The sequence below is a fragment of the Bombina bombina genome, chromosome 12 (genome assembly GCF_027579735.1).
Source record: "Bombina bombina isolate aBomBom1 chromosome 12, aBomBom1.pri, whole genome shotgun sequence".
NCBI lineage: Eukaryota > Metazoa > Chordata > Amphibia > Anura > Bombinatoridae > Bombina > Bombina bombina.
This window is the reverse complement of record NC_069510.1, coordinates 91,087,866-91,109,280: the sequence shown is the minus strand read 5'-3', so window position 1 is coordinate 91,109,280 and position 21,415 is coordinate 91,087,866. Positions and strand designations below refer to the sequence as shown.

The 21,415-nt window shown below is 42.3% G+C and overlaps 1 protein-coding gene across 1 annotated transcript in view; it reads right to left on the bottom strand.

Annotated features, from left to right (window-relative positions):
* Positions 1-21,415, bottom strand: part of HCFC1 (host cell factor C1) — a gene marked incomplete in the record, with an annotated part of 480,694 nt that overhangs the window by 69,032 nt on the left and 390,247 nt on the right. Inside the window, 1 exon segment of the mRNA XM_053696082.1 lies at positions 2,484-2,618. Within this exon segment, the coding sequence (XP_053552057.1) occupies positions 2,484-2,618 (135 nt within the window).

Sequence of the window (21,415 nt, the reverse complement as noted above, 5' to 3'; positions counted from 1 at the left end):
TTTGCTGAGACCCAACCAAGCCCAAAGGGGAATACGATACCAAATGAAGCCTTCAGAAAGTCTTTTCTATGTATCAGAGCTCCTCACACATGCGACTGCATGTCATGCTTCTCAAAAACAAGTGCGCAATACCGGCGCGAAAATGAGGCTCTGCCTATGATTAGGGAAAGCCCCTAGAGAATAAGGTGTCTAAAACAGTGCCTGCCGATATTATTTAACAAAAATACCCAGATTAAATGATTCCTCAAGGCTAAATATGTGTAATATATGAATCGATTTAGCCCAGAAAATGTCTACAGTCTTAATAAGCCCTTGTGAAGCCCTTATTTACTGTCTGAATAAAAATGGCTTACCGGATCCCATAGGGAAAATGACAGCTTCCAGCATTACATCGTCTTGTTAGAATGTGTCATACCTCAAGCAGCAAAAGACTGCTCACTGTTCCCCCAACTGAAGTTAATTCCTCTCAACAGTCCTGTGTGGAACAGCCATGGATTTTAGTAACGGTTGCTAAAATCATTTTCCTCATACAAACAGAAATCTTCATCTCTTTTCTGTTTCAGAGTAAATAGTACATACCAGCACTATTTTAAAATAACAAACTCTTGATTGAATAATAAAAACTACAGTTAAACACTAAAAAACTCTAAGCCATCTCCGTGGAGATGTTGCCTGTACAACGGCAAAGAGAATGACTGGGGTAGGCGGAGCCTAGGAGGGATCATGTGACCAGCTTTGCTGGGCTCTTTGCCATTTCCTGTTGGGGAAGAGAATATCCCACAAGTAAGGATGACGCCGTGGACCGGACACACCTATGTTGGAGAAAAGGAACACCTGGCTTATCCCATTCCTGAGCAATAATTTAAGACATCTTCCTTGGGACAGGAAATCAGAGTTGTCTAAAGTAGCAAGAACCTCCTTCAATAGTAACCGGAAGGTGTTCTAGCTTAAATCTAAAATTAACCTCTTCATATTCTGAAGATTTCTCTGCTATAGTGTCAGTCTGAGATCTCACCTTCAGAAGCTACTGAAGTATGCTCCTCAGACATCTGAGCAAGATTGGCTAATGAAGTCCTAGAGTCAGAAGCCTTAGTATCAGGCAAATGTTTAGAGTTTGTGTTATGCTTATTCAATGAAGGGTAAGCTGCCAAAGCCGCTGTTACTGTAGAAGAGATCTTTTTATCCCCAGGTAAAAAAAACCCAAAACAATCCCAGGTGGATGAGGGGACACAGAAGGCACAGTATGAGAAACAATTGAGGCTTGGAATGTTCAAGGAGAAAGCTGAGGCATGTCATGCACAGCATTATCCTGAGAGACAGCAGGCTCAGAAGGGAGTCGTTTATCCTTAAATTTTGAAGTCTTGGATAAACAAGAAAGGCAAAATTGCATAGGCAAAACAATTTGGGCCTTAAAGTAAACATGTATCCATGGAGATGGACTGATCCTGTACTAAGTCCATGGCTAAGAAGTAACAATTACCACCAGTAAATGTAATCAAAGAAAAGAAAATATATTCAATTTTATTATTGAACATATGAGGAAAAAACTTTTAGACAACAAAATACTTCAGATTGCCTGAGGTTCCTACCACCAAAAGCAATACCCCACCAGCAATAGGAACCAGACTCCTTGAGGAGACTTTGCTCAGAAACAGTCTGGGTAGAATTGCAAAATACAGCCACAACTTGAAGAGCTGAATTTCTCCTGTGTAGCAACTAAGGTCGCAACGGCACCGCTCCGCTAAACCGGAAGTACGGGTGTCACGTGGCCGGGACTTATGTAAAGTATGCAGCATTTCTCTGCAGAAAAAAAAAGGTGCTAGTTTAAAAAAAACGGACTAAAAACAGCTTTACCCTTTCCATGTTCCAGTGCTCCACTGGAAAATGCAATCCTAATAAGCCCTAAACAATCCAAAGCCTTACACATTGCCCTCTATGAATAAAGGTTGTCTCTTACTATTAAATATCTCACATGCCAGCCAAATGAGAGAACTCTGTCCCTCAAATCTCATACAGCATAAATATGAAATGTACTATCCTCAAGGTGTGGCAGGCACTACGCTCCTCATCATGGACCTGTAGGAAAAGAAAGAACAGACTCTGGCTTTCCACAAAGGGGTAGACTTCCTCGCCGCCTTTTAACTGCTAAAAGCCACCACTATTCTTACTTCAGGGAAAAGTACCCATTAAAGGATTAATTTCTTCAGACATCAACTTCACACAACCTCCATTGACAGAGGCAAAGAGAATGACTGGGGGTTATGGATAAGGCAGTTACACTTAACAGCTTTGCTGGGGTGCTCTTTGCCTCCTCCTGCTGGCCAGGAGTTGAATATCCCACTAGTAATTGGAATGACGTTGTGGACTCTCCATGTCATAGGAAAGAAAGTTAAAATTCAATGAAAATGTTTCTCTTAAATGTAAAAAACATTTAAAAATCCTTGGAAAATTCAATCACACTCAAAAAATCATCTCTTACTTACATCATTGTTCGAGTCGCCTGCAGGCAAGTAATAATGGGTCACCATCATATTGGTAGTTTTTATTACTCCAACATCAAACCATTGGTTCTCTTTCTTTATTGGAGTTTTGGGTTGCTGTGGAGAGGTATCCTGCTTCTGTGGGGAAAAGAAAAATTTGTAATTTTTTTTTAATGTAAAACTACAGCTTTATTTTTTTATTGAGGTTCTAATATATGCAGATCACGCATTATGGAATAAACCTACACAGACAAATAAAAAATAAATAAAACAATCATAGCAATAAATTGTGAAAAAAGCAGAATATACAATGGTAGCTTACAATAGCTAAATGTTTAACAATATTTAAGGGATAATACATTCAAAATTAAATTTCAAGATTCATATAAAGCTTGCAATATTAACCTCTTAACGACCCTGTAGGACGCTGGTCGTTATGCCCTTAAGGACCAGCAGTCCTGGGCTTCTCTCTGCCGCAATCTTGCGCTATTTCTGCATGCCCCACAAGTGGGGAACTGCAGAAATAGATTTGCAGAGTTGTGGCCCTCTCTGCATCGCACAGCGGTGGTGCAGATCGTTGACGGGTGGGAGTGTAATGAGGGAGGCGGGTGGGTGGAACCGCTACGCTACCCAACTCAGGGGGAAAAAAAAAGTGCCGGTTACACAGGGAAATGAGGGGGAAGGACAATGAGGGGGTCCTATGTGGGTTCCATTGAGGGAAAGGATCTGGGAGGGGCGTAGGGTAATGAGGGGGGCAGCTACACTACAGGAAAAAAGGGTATTTTAATATTTTTTTTTTTAAAAAAAGCCTAATTTGTTACAAACTGGATACTGGCAGACAGCTGCCAGTATCTAAGATGGCGGCAAAAAGGTAGAGGTGGAAGGCTTAGAGAGCTGTTAAACTGCCTTTTATTTTAGTACTAGCAGACTTTCTGCCAGTACTTAAGATGGGGGTGACCTTTGGTGGGGAAGAGCTGTTTGAGAGGGGACAGGGAGGGATAAGGGGGTGGGATGTGTCAAGTGGGTGGATGATCTCTGCACTAAAGCTAAAATGAACTCTACAAGCTACCTAATAAACCCCTTCACTGCTGGACATAATACAAGAAAGAAAGAAATTTATCAGGTAAGCATACATTTTGTTTTCTTTCTAATGACACAATGAGTCCACGGATCATCTAATTACTATTGGGAATCAATACCCAAGCTAGAGGACAGGGAACCTAAACCGAAGGCACCACTGCTTGAAGAACCTTTCTCCCAAAAGAAGCCTCAGCTGAGGCAAAAGTATAAAATTAATAGAATTTAGAAAAAGTGTGAAGAGAGGACCAGGTTGCAGCCTTGCAAATTTGTTCCACAGAAGCTTCATTTTTGAATGCCCAGAAAGAGGAAACAGCCCTTGTAGAATGAGCTGTGATTCTTTCAGGAGGCTGCTGCCCAGCAGCTTCATAGGCAAAGCGAAAGATACTCCTCAGCCACAAAGAAAGAAGTAGCCGTAGCTTTCTACCCCTTATGTTTCCCAGAGAAAACCACAAACAGAGCAGAAGACTGGCGAAAATCCTTAGTCGCCTGTAGATAGAACTTTAACGCACGCACCACGTCTAGGTTGTGCAGCAGACACTCTTTATGAGAAGATGGGTTAGGACATAAAGAAGGAACAATCATCTCCTGATTAATGTTCCTATCCGAAACCACTTTAGGGAGAAACCCTAACTTAGTATGCAAAACTACCTTATCCGAATGAAAAATAAGGGAAGGAGATTCAAACTGCAACGCCGAGAGCTCTGAGACTCTACGATCAGACAAAATAACAAGAAAACAAAACCTTCTAAGATAACATTTTAATATCTAAGGAATGCATATGTTCAAACAGAGCCTGTTGAAGAACTCTAAGAACAAAGTTAAGACTCCAGGGAGGAGTAACAGGTTTAAACACAGGCCTGATTCTGACCAAGGCCTGACAGAACGATTGAGCGTCTGGAACATCCGCCAGACGTTTATGTAACAAAATAGACAAGGCAGATATTTGACCTTTCAAGGAACTGGCGGATAAACATATTATGGTTCCCAAGAACACTACCCTTGTAGCCGGAATAGGAAATATATTATGGTTCCCAAGAACACTACCCTTGTAGCTGGAATTAAGGAACTCTTTCTAATATTAACCTTCCATCCATGAGAGCGCAGGAAGGATAACAACATCTCTTTGTGTGTTTGTTTGTTGAAAGGATGGCGAATGAACCAGAATGTCGTCCAGATAAGGAGCCACTGCAATCCCTCGCAACCGGAGCACCGCCAACAGCGATCCCAGGACTTTTGAAAAAATTCTGGGAGCTGTGGCAAGGCCGAATGGAAGTGTTTGTCTAAAAACAGAATTTATGCTTACCTGATAAATTACTTTCTCTTTTGATGTATCAAGTCCACGGATTCATCCTTTACTTGTGGGATATTCTCCTTCCCAACAGGAAGTGGCAAAGAGCACACAGCAGAGCTGTCCATATAGCTCCCCCTCTAGCTCCACCCCCCAGTCATTTGACCGAAGGTTAGGAAGAAAAAGGAGGAACCATAGGGTGCAGTGGTGACTGTAGTTGACACAAAAAAGCTACCTGACTTAATAGCCAGGGTGGGCCGTGGACTCGATACATCACAAGAGAAAATAATTTATCAAGCATAAATTCTGTTTTCTCTTGTAAGATGTATCGAGTTCACGGATTCATCCTTTACTTGTGGGATACCAATACCAAAGCTTTAGGACACGGATGAAGGGAGGGAACAAGACAGGTACCTTAAACGGAAGGCACCACTTTTAAAACCTTTCTCCCAAAAATAGCCTCCGAAGAAGCAAAAGTATCGAATTTGTAAAATTTGGAAAAAGTATGCAGCGAAGACCAAGTCGCTGCCTTACAAATCTGTTCAACAGAAGCCTCATTTTTAAAAGCCCATGTGGAAGCCACTGCTCTGGTAGAATGAGCAGTAATTGTTTCGGGAGGCTGCTGGCCAGCAGTCTCATAGGTCAAACGGATTATGCTTTTCATCCAAAAGGAAGGAGAGGTAGCAGTCGCCTTCTGACCTCTCCTCTTACCAGAATAGATAACAAACAATGAAGGTGTTTGTCTGAAATCCTTAGTTGCTTGTAAATAGAACTTTAAAGCACGAACCACATCAAGATTGTGCAACAGACGTTCCTTCTTCGAAGGATTAGGACACAGAGAAGGAACAACAATTTCCTGGTTAATATTCTTATTAGACACAACCTTAGGAAGAAAACCGGGTTTGGTACGCAAAACTACCTTATCTGCATGGAAAACCAGGTAAGGTGAATCACACTGTAAAGCAGATAGCTCTGAAACTCTTCGAGCAGAAGAGGTAGCTACCAAAAACAAAACTTTCCAAGATAAAAGCTTAATATCTATAGAATGTAAAGGTTCAAACGGAACCCCTTGCAGAACTGAAAGAACTAAATTCAGACTCCATGGCAGAGCCACAGGTCTATAAAACAGGCTTGATTCTAACTAAAGCCTGACTAAACGCTTGAACGTCTGGTACCTCTGCCAGACGTTTGTGTAAAAGAATAGACAAAGCAGATATCTGTCCTTTTAAGGAACTAGCTTATAATCCTTTCTCCAATCCTTCTTGGAGAAAAGACAGTATCCTGGGAATCCTAATCTTACTCCATGAGTAACCCTTGGATTCACACCAAAAAATATATTTTCGCCAAATCTTATGGTAGATTTTCCTGGTGACAGGCTTTCTAGCATGAAACAGGGTATCAATAACAGACTCAGAGAAACCACGCTTTGATAGAATTAGGCGTTCAATCTCCAAGCAGTCAGACGCAGAGAAATTAGATTTGGATGCTTGAAAGGACCTTGTATTAGAAGGTCCTGCCTCATTGGTAGTGTCCATGGTGGGACAGATGACATGTCCACTAGGTCTGCATACCAGGTCCTGCGTGGCCACGCAGGCGCTATCAGAATCACCGAAGCCCTCTCCTGCTTGATTCTGGCAACCAGACGAGGGAGGAGAGGAAACGGTGGAAAAACATAGGCCAGATTGAAGGACCAAGGCGCTGCTAGAGCATCTATCAGCACCGCCTGGGGATCCCGGGACCTGGACCCGTAAAGAGGACAGGTGATCCTGAGACAACCACCATAGAAGAGAATCTCTGGTCCCCTGGTCCAGCTGTATTTGAGGAGACAAATCTGCATAATCCCCATTCAACTGTTTGAGCATGCACAGTTGCAGTGGTTTGAGGTGTATCCGTGCAAAAGGGACTATGTCCATTGCCGCTACCATTAATCCGATTGTCTCCATGCACTGAGCTACAGATGGCCGAGGAATGGAATGAAGGGCTCGGCAAGTGGTTAAGAGTTTTAACTTTCTGACCTCCGTCAGAAATATTTTAATTTCTTCCGAGTTTATCAGAGTTCCTAGGAAGGTAACTCTTGTGAGGGGGGAGAGAGAGAACTCTTTTTGATATTCACCTTCCACCCGCGAGACCTCAGAAAGGCCAATACAATTTCCGTGTGAGACTTGGCTCTTTGGAAAGTCGATGCCTGAATTAAGATGTCGTCTAGATAAGGCGCCACTTGCTATGCCCCGCGGTCTTAGAACCGCCAGGAGGGACCCTAGCACCTTTGTGAAAATTCTGGGAGCAGTGGCCAACACGAAAGGAAGAGCCACAAACTGGTAATGCTTGTCCAGAAAGGCGAACCTGAGAAACTGGTGATGATCTTTGTGGATAGGAATGTGCAGATACGCATCCTTTGAATCCACGGTGGTCATATATTGACCCTCCTGGATCATTGGTAAGATTGTCCGAATGGTCTCTGAGGAATTTGTTTAGAATTTTGAGATCTAGGATTGGTCTGAAGGTTCCTTCTTTCTTGGGAACCACAAACAGGTTTGAGTAAAAACCCAGCCCTTGTTCCGCAATTGGAACTGGGTGGATCACTCCCATTGTAAGTAGGTCTTCTACACAGCGTAAGAACGCCTCTTTCTTTGTCTGGTCTGTAGACAGACGAGAAATGTGGAACCTTCCCCTTGGAGAGGAGTCCTTGAATTCTAGAAGATATCCCTGGGATACAATCTCTAAGGCCCAGGGATCGAGTACATCTCTTGCCCAGGCCTGAGCGAAGAGAGTCTGCCCCCTACTAGATCCGGTCCCGGATCTGGGGCTACCCCTTCATGCTGTCTTGGAGGCAGCTGCAGGCGTCTTGGCCTGTTTACCATTGTTACAGCCCTGGTAAGGTTTCCAGGCTGACCTGGGTTGTGAAGCGTTACCCTCTTGCTTTGCAGAAGGGGAGGATGAAGCGAGACCGCTCCTGAAATTCCAAAAGGAACGAAAATTATTTTGTTTGTTCTTTATCTTGAAGGACTTGTCCTGAGGGAGAGCATGGCCTTTTCCCCCAGTGATTTCTGAAATAATCTCTTTCAATTCAAGCCCGAAGAGGGTCTTTCCTTTGAAAGGGATGTTCAAGAGTTTGGATTTTGACGACACATCGGCCGACCAGGACTTTAGCCATAGCGCCCTGCGCGCTAAAATGGCGAAACCTGAATTCTTTGCCGCTAACTTAGCTAGTTGGAAAGCGGCATCCGTGATAAAAGAATTAGCCAGCTTAAGAGCCTTAATTCTGTCCATAATGTCCTCATATGAGGTCTCCGTCTGGAGCACATCTTCCAGCGCCTCAAACCAGAAAGCAGCTGCAGTAGTTACAGGAACAATGCACGCAATAGGTTGGAGAAGAAAACCTTGCTGAACAAAAATTTTCTTAAGTAAACCCTCTAATTTTTTAGCCATAGGGTCTTTGAAAGCACAACTGTCTTCAATTGGTATGGTTGTGCGTTTAGCAAGTGAAGAAATAGCCCCCTCCACCTTAGGGACCGTCTGCCACGAGTCCCGCATGGGGTCAGATATGGGGAACATTTTCTTAAAAACAGGAGGGGAACGAAGGGAATACCTGGTCTATCCCACTCCCTAGTAACGATATCCGCAATCCTCTTAGCGACCGGGAACACATCAGTGTAAACAGGAACTTCCAGGTACTTGTCCATTTTACACAATTTCTCTGGAACCACCATAGGGTCGCAGTCATCCAGAGTAACTAATACCTCCCTGAGCAATAAGCGGAGGTGTTCTAGTTTAAATTTAAAAACAATATATCTGAATCTGTCTGAGGAGAAACCTTTCCTGAATCGGAAATTTCTCCCTCAGACAGCACATCCCTCACCCCAACCTTCAGAGCGTTGTGAGGGTATATCGGATACGGCTACTAAAGCGTCAGAATGCTCATTATCTGTTCTTAAAACAGAGCTATCACGCTTTGCAGGTAACACGGGCAGTTTAGATAAGAACTCTGAGAGGGTATTATTCATAACTGCCGCCAAATCTTGCAAGGTAAAAGAGTTAGACGCACTAGAGGTGCTAGGCGTCGTTTGAGCGGGCGTAACTGGTTGTGACACTTGGGGAGAGGTTGACGGGCTAACCTCGTTACCTTCTGTCTGAGAATCATCTTGGGCCACATTTTTAAGTGTAACAATATGTTCTTTAAAGTGTATAGACATATCAGTACAAGTGGGACACATTCTGAGAGGGGGTTCCACCATGGCTTCTGAACACATTGAACAAGGATTTTCCTTGGTGTCAGACATGTTTAACAGACTAGTAGTAAAACAAGCAGGCTTGGAAATCACTTTAATCAAGTAAAAACACACTTTGAAAAAAACATTACTGTGCCTTTAAGAGATAAAAAAGGCACACAATTTTGCAAAACAGTGAAAAAATGCAGCAAAGATTGCACCACTAGCAATAAACACGATTAACCCCTTAATGCCCAAACCGGATCGACAGTAAGCCAAAAAAAAACGGTTAAAAAACGTTCAGCACCTTGCCACAGCTCTGCTGTGGCCCTACCTGCCCTTAGGAACCAGATTTGTGGGGAAAAAGCTTCTTATAGGCCCTCAAACTGCAGCAGGACCCTCCATGTGAAACAGCCTGAACTTCTAGTCAAATATAATTGCGCATCTGAGGCGCAAAATTAGGCCCCTCCCACCTCACTACGGAGCTTGTGAGGCCTAAAGAAACACTCCAAAGTGTTTTAATATTAGCCATGTGGGTAACAACTCCTGAAAGAAACCCAAAAGAACCTTCAAAGTGTCTCAAAAAAACTATATTTTCAATAAAAACCGTTTGCCCTGAAAGTAGTGTCAACCAGCATAAACTAGCCCTGTTATGTAAGCTTGAAATTCCATACTTAGTCTCTAAATACAGCTTACCCTTCCCTCATGGGGATATTATCAGTCTTATCTAGCATTATCACAGTCTTGTCTAGAAGAAAAAAAAGACTGAACATACCTTATTGCAGCCTAACCTGCAAACCGTTCCCACCAACTGAAGTTTTCTTGTACTCCTCAGTCCTTTGTGGGAACAGCAGTGGATTTTAGTTACAACATGCTAAAATCATCTTCCTCCCTGCAGAATTCTTCGTCTCCTTTCTGCTAGAGAGTAAATAGTACACACCGGTACCATTTAAAATAACAAAATCTTGCTTGTAGAAATAAAAACTACATTTTTTTTTACCACATTCACTTTACACTAGAATGACTTGGGGGTGGAGCTGGAGGGGGAGCTATATGGACAGCTCTGCTGTGTGCTCTCTTTGCCACTTCCTGTTGGGAAGGAGAATATCCCACAAGTAAACTTGTGATGATCCCTGTAAATGGGAACATGCAGGTATGCGTCCTTTAAATCTGTTGTCATGAATTGACCCTCTTGAAGCAAGGGAAGAATGGAACGAATAGCTTCCATCTTGAAGGACGGTACTCTGAGGAACAAGTTTAGACTCTTGAGATCTAGAATTGGTCAGAATGCTCATTATCTGTTCTTAAAACAGAGCTATCACGCTTTGCAGGTAACACGGGCAGTTTAGATAAGAACACTGAGAGGGTATTATCCATAACTGCCGCCAAGTCTTGCAAGGTAAAAGAGTTAGACGCACTAGAGGTGCTAGGCGTCGCTTGAGCGGGCGTAACTGGTTGTGACACTTGGGGAGAGGTTGACGGGCTAACCTCGTTACCTTCTGTCTGAGAATCATCTTGGGCCACATTTTTAAGTACAACAATATGTTCTTTAAAGTGTAGACATATCAGTACAAGTGGGATACATTCTGAGAGGGGGTTCCACCATGGCTTCTAAACACATTGAACAAGGACTTTCCTTGGTGTCAGACATGTTTAACAGACTAGTAGTAATATAAACAGGCTTGGAAATCACTTTAATCAAGTAAAAAGGCACACAATTTTGCAAAACAGTGAAAAAATGCAGCAAACTTTTCGAACTTTTTACAGTATGTACCTAAAGCATTAGTAAGATTGCACCACTAGCAATAGAAACGATTAACCCCTTAATGCCCAAACCGGATCGACAGTAGTAAAAAAAAAAACGGTTAAAGAAACTTCAGCATCTTGCCACAGCTCTGCTGTGGCCCTACCTGCACCCTTAGGACCAGATTTGTGGGGAAAAAGCTTCTTATAGGCCCTCATACTGCAGCAGGACCCTCCATGTGAAACAGCCTGAACTTCTAGTCAAAATAACTGCGCATCTGAGGCGCAAAATTAGGCCCCTCCCACCTCACTCCGGTGCTTGTGAGGACTAAAGAAACACTCCCAAGTGTTTTAGTAATAGCCATGTGGGTAATAACCCCTGAAAGAAACCCATAGGAACCTTCAAAGTGTCTCAAACGATAATTTCAACAAAAACCGTTTGCCCTGAAGTAGTGTCAACCAGCATAAACTAGCCCTGTTATGTAAGCTTGAAATTCCATACTTAGTCCCTGAATACAGCTTACCCTTCCCTCATTGGGATATTAACAGTCTTTTCTAGAAATAAATGACTCAACATACCTTATTGCAGCCTAACCTGCAAACCGTCCCCCCCCCCAACTGAAGTTCTCTTGTACTCCTCAGTCCTGTGTGGGAACAGCAGTGGATTTTAGTTACAACATGCTAAAATCATCTTCCTCCCTGCAGAAATCTTCATCCCCTTTCTGCTAGAGAGTAAACAGTACACACTGGTACCATTTAAAATAAACGCTTGCTTGTAGAAAATAAAAACTACAATTCTAACACCACATTCATTTTACCCTTCCGATTGCTTAGAGCCGGCAAAGAGAATGACGGGGGGGGGGGGGGTTGGAGCTAGACTGGGAGCTATATGGACAGCTCTGCTGTGTGCTCTCTTTGCCACTTCCTGTTGGGAAGGAGAATATCCCACAAGTAAAGGATGAATCCGTGGACTCGATACATCTTACAAGAGAAAACAGAATTTATGTTTACCTGATAAATTACTTTCTCCAACGGTGTGTCCGGTCCACGGCGTCATCCTTACTTGTGGGATATTCTCTTCCCCAACAGGAAATGGCAAAGAGCCCAGCAAAGCTGGTCACATGATCCCTCCTAGGCTCCGCCTACCCCAGTCATTCGACCGACGTTAAGGAGGAATATTTGCATAGGAGAAACCATATGGTACCGTGGTGACTGTAGTTAAAGAAAATAAATTATCAGACCTGATTAAAAAAACCAGGGCGGGCCGTGGACCGGACACACCGTTGGAGAAAGTAATTTATCAGGTAAACATAAATTCTGTTTTCTCCAACATAGGTGTGTCCGGTCCACGGCGTCATCCTTACTTGTGGGAACCAATACCAAAGCTTTAGGACACGGATGAAGGGAGGGAGCAAATCAGGTCACCTAAATGGAAGGCACCACGGCTTGCAAAACCTTTCTCCCAAAAATAGCCTCAGAAGAAGCAAAAGTATCAAACTTGTAAAATTTGGTAAAAGTGTGCAGTGAAGACCAAGTCGCTGCCCTACATATCTGATCAACAGAAGCCTCGTTCTTGAAGGCCCATGTGGAAGCCACAGCCCTAGTGGAATGAGCTGTGATTCTTTCGGGAGGCTGCCGTCCGGCAGTCTCGTAAGCCAATCTGATGATGCTTTTAATCCAAAAAGAAAGAGAGGTAGAAGTTGCTTTTTGACCTCTCCTTTTACCGGAATAAACAACAAACAAGGAAGATGTTTGTCTAAAATCCTTTGTAGCATCTAAATAGAATTTTAGAGCGCGAACAACATCCAAATTGTGCAACAATCGTTCCTTCTTTGAAACTGGTTTCGGACACAGAGAAGGTACGATAATCTCCTGGTTAATGTTTTTGTTAGAAACAACTTTTGGAAGAAAACCAGGTTTAGTACGTAAAACCACCTTATCTGCATGGAACACCAGATAAGGAGGAGAACACTGCAGAGCAGATAATTCTGAAACTCTTCTAGCAGAAGAAATTGCAACTAAAAACAAAACTTTCCAAGATAATAACTTAATATCAACGGAATGTAAGGGTTCAAACGGAACCCCCTGAAGAACTGAAAGAACCAAATTGAGACTCCAAGGAGGAGTCAAAGGTTTGTAAACAGGCTTAATTCTAACCAGAGCCTGAACAAAGGCTTGAACATCTGGCACAGCTGCCAGCTTTTTGCGAAGTAACACAGACAAGGCAGAAATCTGTCCCTTCAGGGAACTTGCAGATAATCCTTTTTCCAATCCTTCTTGAAGGAAGGATAGAATCCTAGGAATCTTAACCTTGTCCCAAGGGAATCCTTTAGATTCACACCAACAGATATATTTTTTCCAAATTTTGTGGTAAATCTTTCTAGTTACAGGCTTTCTGGCCTGAACAAGAGTATCGATAACAGAATCTGAGAACCCTCGCTTCGATAAGATCAAGCGTTCAATCTCCAAGCAGTCAGCTGGAGTGAAACCAGATTCGGATGTTCGAACGGACCCTGAACAAGAAGGTCTCGTCTCAAAGGTAGCTTCCAAGGTGGAGCCGATGACATATTCACCAGATCTGCATACCAAGTCCTGCGTGGCCACGCAGGAGCTATCAAGATCACCGACGCCCTCTCCTGATTGATCCTGGCTACCAGCCTGGGGATGAGAGGAAACGGCGGGAACACATAAGCTAGTTTGAAGGTCCAAGGTGCTACTAGTGCATCCACTAGAGCCGCCTTGGGATCCCTGGATCTGGACCCGTAGCAAGGAACTTTGAAGTTCTGACGAGAGGCCATCAGATCCATGTCTGGAATGCCCCACAGCTGAGTGACTTGGGCAAAGATTTCCGGATGGAGTTCCCACTCCCCCGGATGCAATGTCTGACGACTCAGAAAATCCGCTTCCCAATTTTCCACTCCTGGGATGTGGATAGCAGACAGGTGGCAGGAGTGAGACTCCGCCCATAGAATGATTTTGGTCACTTCTTCCATCGCTAGGGAACTCCTTGTTCCCCCCTGATGGTTGATGTACGCAACAGTCGTCATGTTGTCTGATTGAAACCGTATGAACTTGGCCCTCGCTAGCTGAGGCCAAGCCTTGAGAGCATTGAATATCGCTCTCAGTTCCAGAATATTTATCGGTAGAAGAGATTCTTCCCGAGACCAAAGACCCTGAGCTTTCAGGGATCCCCAGACCGCGCCCCAGCCCATCAGACTGGCGTCGGTCGTGACAATGACCCACTCTGGTCTGCGGAATGTCATCCCTTGTGACAGGTTGTCCAGGGACAGCCACCAACGGAGTGAGTCTCTGGTCCTCTGATTTACTTGTATCTTCGGAGACAAGTCTGTATAGTCCCCATTCCACTGACTGAGCATGCACAGTTGTAATGGTCTTAGATGAATGCGCGCAAAAGGAACTATGTCCATTGCCGCTACCATCAACCCGATCACTTCCATGCACTGAGCTATGGAAGGAAGAGGAACGGAATGAAGTATCCGACAAGAGTCTAGAAGTTTTGTTTTTCTGGCCTCTGTCAGGAAAATCCTCATTTCTAAGGAGTCTATTATTGTTCCCAAGAAGGGAACCCTTGTTGACGGAGATAGAGAACTCTTTTCCACGTTCACTTTCCATCCGTGAGATCTGAGAAAGGCCAGGACAATGTCCGTGTGAGCCTTTGCTTGAGGAAGGGACGACGCTTGAATCAGAATGTCGTCCAAGTAAGGTACTACAGCAATGCCCCTTGGTCTTAGCACAGCTAGAAGGGACCCTAGTACCTTTGTGAAAATCCTTGGAGCAGTGGCTAATCCGAAAGGAAGCGCCACGAACTGGTAATGTTTGTCCAGGAATGCGAACCTTAGGAACCGATGATGTTCCTTGTGGATAGGAATATGTAGATACGCATCCTTTAAATCCACCGTGGTCATGAATTGACCTTCCTGGATGGAAGGAAGAATAGTTCGAATGGTTTCCATCTTGAACGATGGAACCTTGAGAAACTTGTTTAAGATCTTGAGATCTAAGATTGGTCTGAACGTTCCCTCTTTTTTGGGAACTATGAACAGATTGGAGTAGAACCCCATCCCTTGTTCTCTTAATGGAACAGGATGAATCACTCCCATTTTTAACAGGTCTTCTACACAATGTAAGAATGCCTGTCTTTTTATGTGGTCTGAAGACAACTGAGACCTGTGGAACCTCCCCCTTGGGGGAAGTCCCTTGAATTCCAGAAGATAACCTTGGGAGACTATTTCTAGCGCCCAAGGATCCAGAACATCTCTTGCCCAAGCCTGAGCGAAGAGAGAGAGTCTGCCCCCCACCAGATCCGGTCCCGGATCGGGGGCCAACATTTCATGCTGTCTTGGTAGCAGTGGCAGGTTTCTTGGCCTGCTTTCCCTTGTTCCAGCCTTGCATTGGTCTCCAAGCTGGCTTGGCTTGAGAAGTATTACCCTCTTGCTTAGAGGACGTAGCACTTTGGGTTGGTCCGTTTCTACGAAAGGGACGAAAATTAGGTTTATTTTTTGCCTTAAAAGGCCGATCCTGAGGAAGGGCGTGGCCCTTACCCCCAGTGATATCAGAGATAATCTCTTTCAAGTCAGGGCCAAACAGCGTTTTCCCCTTGAAAGGAATGTTAAGTAGCTTGTTCTTGGAAGACGCATCAGCCGACCAAGATTTCAACCAAAGCGCTCTGCGCGCCACAATAGCAAACCCTGAATTCTTAGCCGCTAACCTAGCCAATTGCAAAGTGGCGTCTAGGGTGAAAGAATTAGCCAATTTGAGAGCATTGATTCTGTCCATAATCTCCTCATAAGGAGGAGAATCACTATCGACCGCCTTTATCAGCTCATCGAACCAGAAACATGCGGCTGTAGCGACAGGGACAATGCATGAAATTGGTTGTAGAAGGTAACCCTGCTGAACAAACATTTTCTTAAGCAAACCTTCTAATTTTTTATCCATAGGATCTTTGAAAGCACAACTATCCTCTATGGGTATAGTGGTGCGTTTGTTTAAAGTGGAAACCGCTCCCTCGACCTTGGGGACTGTCTGCCATAAGTCCTTTCTGGGGTCGACCATAGGAAACAATTTTTTAAATATGGGGGGAGGGACGAAAGGAATACCGGGCCTTTCCCATTCTTTATTAACAATGTCCGCCACCCGCTTGGGTATAGGAAAAGCTTCTGGGAGCCCCGGCACCTCTAGGAACTTGTCCATTTTACATAGTTTCTCTGGGATGACCAACTTGTCACAATCATCCAGAGTGGATAATACCTCCTTAAGCAGAATGCGGAGATGTTCCAACTTGAATTTAAATGCAATCACATCAGGTTCAGCTTGTTGAGAAATGTTCCCTGAATCAGTAATTTCTCCCTCAGACAAAACCTCCCTGGCCCCATCAGACTGGGTTAGGGGCCCTTCAGAAATATTATTATCAGCGTCGTCATGCTCTTCAGTATCTAAAACAGAGCAATCGCGCTTACGCTGATAAGTGTTCATTTTGGCTAAAATGTTTTTGACAGAATCATCCATTACAGCCGTTAATTGTTGCATAGTAAGGAGTATTGGCGCGCTAGATGTACTAGGGGCCTCCTGAGTGGGCAAGACTCGTGTAGACGAAGGAGGGAATGATGCAGTACCATGCTTACTCCCCTCACTTGAGGAATCATCTTGGGCATCATTGTCATTGTCACATAAATCACATTTATTTAAATGAATAGGAATTCTGGCTTCCCCACATTCAGAACACAGTCTATCTGGTAGTTCAGACATGTTAAACAGGCATAAACTTGATAACAAAGTACAAAAAACGTTTTAAAATAAAACCGTTACTGTCACTTTAAATTTTAAACTGAACACACTTTATTACTGCAATTGCGAAAAAACATGAAGGAATTGTTCAAAATTCACCAAATTTTCACCACAGTGTCTTAAAGCCTTAAAAGTATTGCACACCAAATTTGGAAGCTTTAACCCTTAAAATAACGGAACCGGAGCCGTTTTGAAGTTTAACCCCTTTACAGTCCCTGGTATCTGCTTTGCTGAGACCCAACCAAGCCCAGAGGGGAATACGATACCAAATGACGCCTTCAGAAAGCCTTTTCTAAGTATCAGAGCTCCTCTCACATGCGACTGCATGCCATGCCTCTCAAAAACAAGTGCGCCACACCGGCGCGAAAATGAGGCTCTGCCTATGCTTTGGGAAAGCCCCTAAGAATAAGGTGTCTAAAACAGTGCCTGCCGATATTATTATATCAAAATACCCAGATAAAATGATTCCTCAAGGCTAAATATGTGTTAATAATGAATCGATTTAGCCCAGAAAAAGTCTACAGTCTTAATAAGCCCTTGTGAAGCCCTTATTTACGATCGTAATAAACATGGCTTACCGGATCCCATAGGGAAAATGACAGCTTCCAGCATTACATCGTCTTGTTAGAATGTGTCATACCTCAAGCAGCAAGAGACTGCTCACTGTTCCCCCAACTGAAGTTAATTGCTCTCAACAGTCCTGTGTGGAACAGCCATGGATTTTAGTGACGGTTGCTAAAATCATTTTCCTCATACAAACAGAAATCTTCATCTCTTTTCTGTTTCTGAGTAAATAGTACATGCCAGCACTATTTCAAAATAACAAACTCTTGATTGAATAATAAAAAACTACAGTTAAACACTAAAAAACTCTAAGCCATCTCCGTGGAGATGTTGCCTGTACAACGGCAAAGAGAATGACTGGGGTAGGCGGAGCCTAGGAGGGATCATGTGACCAGCTTTGCTGGGCTCTTTGCCATTTCCTGTTGGGGAAGAGAATATCCCACAAGTAAGGATGACGCCGTGGACCGGACACACCTATGTTGGAGAAATAGAATTTTGGGATCAAACAGAAACTAAGAGACTTGGAAAGATAGATTTAGATAGGTTGAATCTCCCGATATTGGAAGAAGAAGTAGCTTAGACTATAAATCAGATAAAAAGTAATAAGGCGCCGGGACCCGATATGCTACCGGCTGAATTTTATAAAATGCTATGTACTGAAATTACACCTACTCTTACTAATCTTTTTAACAGTTATTTTTTAAAAGGGGAAATGCACTATTTTGCAGCATCCTCTATAACAATAATTTTGAAAAAAGGCAGAGACCCGGAAGATCCAGGATCTTATAGACTGATATCATTGTTAAACAATGATTATAATATTCTAACTACTATCATAGCAAATAGACAAAAAAATCCTACATAAAATTATACATGTAGATCAAGTAGGTTTTAGGACTGGACGCAACCCAGCTAGGAATATTCGCAAAGTACTTATAACACTAGATCAATGCTGCCAAGATGCTAAACAAAATCTAAGAAAAGATAATCCAGATTTAGCGGTATTGGCGATAGATGCTGAAAAAGCTTTCGATGCCATAACCTGGGATCACTTATTCACATCGTTAGAGAAGTTTGGGGTGCAAGGGAATATCGAATCCTTTATAAAACTCATATATAGGGACCCGACGTCTAACCAAAATTATTAATAATGAAACTACACGAGATATTATGCATAAAAAAGGTACAAGGCAAGGTTGCCCATTATCACCCATGCTTTTCAATCTGTCAATAGAACCATTAGCTATCAGGTTAAGAAAAATATTGTCTTTATTCGCGGACGACTTATTATTATTTCTCTCAAATACCCCAAAGAGCATTAAGCAACTGCTAGAGATCATAAAGCAATTTAGTTCTTTTTCTGGCTACAAAGTTAATGTAGATAAATCGGAGATTATGTGGTTGCGAGGTGCAAACCAGAAACATAAAGGATGCCCTTTTAGAGAAGTAGATCAGATTAAATATCTAGGCTTAATTATTACTAAAAATCCGAAACAATGGTAAGATAAAAATATTACACCATGTCTGGATAAATGTATCGCAGATTGTAAAAGATGGAGAGCTCTGCCTATTAGTATCTCGGCTAGAGTGATGTTAATCAAAACAATAATCTTCCCACGCATGTTATATCTTCTGCAGAATATTCCTATTATACTTAAACAGAAAGAATGTGTTAGGTTTAATAGGATGTGCAATAATTTTATATGGGTGGGAGGAAAAACAAGATGCTCAGCAGAAATATTAACTCTAGCGCTTAAAGCCGGGGGTGCGGGGGTTAGCGCTACCTAATCTCCAATTATATAATTTAGCCTCTTTGGCGAAATATGCTATAGATAGGGAATTTTGTGACTTATGGAGTGTTAGAGGCAGATATATGTGCACTGTATACCCTTAAAGCTCTTTTACATTGTGAGATAAAAAATCTTCCAAAAGAAATCTCGCAGCGGTTAACGTTTAATAACGTGATAGCGGCTTGGCATAAACTTAGCAAAGTAGCAGGAGTTAATATGTGTATATCCAGATACTTACCGATTTTAGGGAATCCTAAATTTAAAACAGGATGTAGCGGAAATGGAGTTTTCCATAGATGGCGCAGGAAGGGAATTATTAATATGGTACAGCTTGAGGACAATATAACCCATACAATTAAATCTTTTGAAGAATTAAGAAGGGAATACCAGCTACCTAATACAGACTTCTTTGCCTAACTACAAGTTAGACATCTTTACAATGAATTACAAGCTAGATGTGGGAAGGACTGGTCACTAGGAGGGCTAGATAAAATTATTAAAGTCTTCGCACAAAAGAAATATGCAATTAGGATGATCTACAATTTTCAAATGGAGCACAAAATAAAAATACATTTACAGACTGTGAAAATTAAGTGGAGGAGATTATATCCTATGCAAACAAGGGCGGAATTAGTAGACAGTTTCAGTACAGTAATTAGGGCAACTAAGGTTACCACCTGGAGAGAGTCGCATTTTAAGATAATTAACCAATTGTACATTACACCTAGCAAAATAGCAAGGTGGTATAAAAATATAGACATAGTATGCGCTGCGGAATCTGTTGGCGCTCTACAAATAACCGATAATAATAATAAATGTGGCGCCAAAGATGCAGACCTAGAACATTGCCTTTATAGCTGCCCAAAAATCCGGCAATTCTGGCAACAAATACAATTTTGGCTAAATAAGTGGCTAGATCAAAAATTCCAAATAAATAGTAAAATGGTGCTCTTTCTGTACCAGGGTACAGACTGGCGCGAGAATCCCAATCTAATTAACACAGCAATTCTTCAAGGTAGAGCATTGCTATTAACTAAATGGAAAGCATTAAAAGCACCTAGCATTGCACAATATGTAAAAGAGATGATGAACCAAATGATTCTGGAACAATATGATATCCGCTTTGACTCAGAGAAAACTTATAGAAGCTCAGTCAGAGAATATACAACTCCAAATTACCAAACCATTAGTCAAATCCAATATAGTTAAAACCTGGATAACTAATAAGGAACTACCGAGTAACTGGAGTAGTTTGTTATAAGAAGTATCTCTTAAAGACTCAACACTCAGATTCTCATAGCTCTTTCCTCCTCCCCCCGGCCACACCAGAAGCAAACCCGAGTGTATCAGTGATAGAGACTTATTTATCTTTCCGCAGCTCCACTGTATTTGTTTTCGGTTTTCTTTTTGCTTAATTATGTATTGTTATTGTACCCTAGATTGCTAAGTTTTGCAACAAATGGGGATTCTAAAGAATTTATACTATAACTGATTTATTAGGGGGGCTAAGGAATAATGATAATTATGAGAAATATTGCAGCATAAGGTTTGAATGCCCTTGTCCTCCTATATACGCATGTGTAAATGTATAAAATAATAAAAAAATGAAAATGTAAAATTTTGAAAAAGTGTGAAGAGAGAACCAAGTTATAGCCTTGCAAATCTGTTCCACAGAAGCTTCATTTTTTGATACCCATGAGGAAGCAACAGCCCTCGTGGAATGAGCCGTAACCCTCTTGGGAGGTTGCCATCCAGCAGTCTCATATGCGAAATGTATGATACTCTTCAGCCAACAAGAAAGAGAAGTAGTCGTAGCTTTCTGACCCTTATGTTTTCCAGAGAAAACCACAAAGAAGAAAACAGACGAAAGTCCTTAGTCGCCTGTAAGCGAAACTTTAAAGCACGGACCACATCTAAATTGTGCAGAAGACGTTCTTTCTGAAAGGAAGGATTAGGACACAAAGAACTCTCCTGATTAATGTTCCAATCATACACAACCTTAGGAAGAAATCCTAATTTAGAATGCAAAACTACCTTATCTGATTTGAAAATAAGGTAAGGAGATTAGTAATGCAATGCAGAGAGCTCTGACATTCTACGAGCCGAAGAAATAGCAACAAGAAATAAAACTTTCCAAGATAACAACTTAATAGCCAAGGAATGCATAGGCTCATACGGAGCCCCTTAAAGAACTTTGAGAACTAAATTAAGACTCCATGGAGTAGTAACTGGTTTGAACACAGGCCTGATACTGACCAAGGCCTGACAAAATGATTGTACATCTGGAATATCTGCCAGACGTTTGTGTAACAAAATAGATAAGTGCAAAAGTGTGGGTAAATAGTGCGCTGGTGGAATAAAGTATCAAACTCCTTACAGTGTTTTTAGATCCTTCAATCTAAAAGTAATGTGTAGAGAAAAGAGGTTTAGTAAGGGCGCTAATAGCTAAAGATA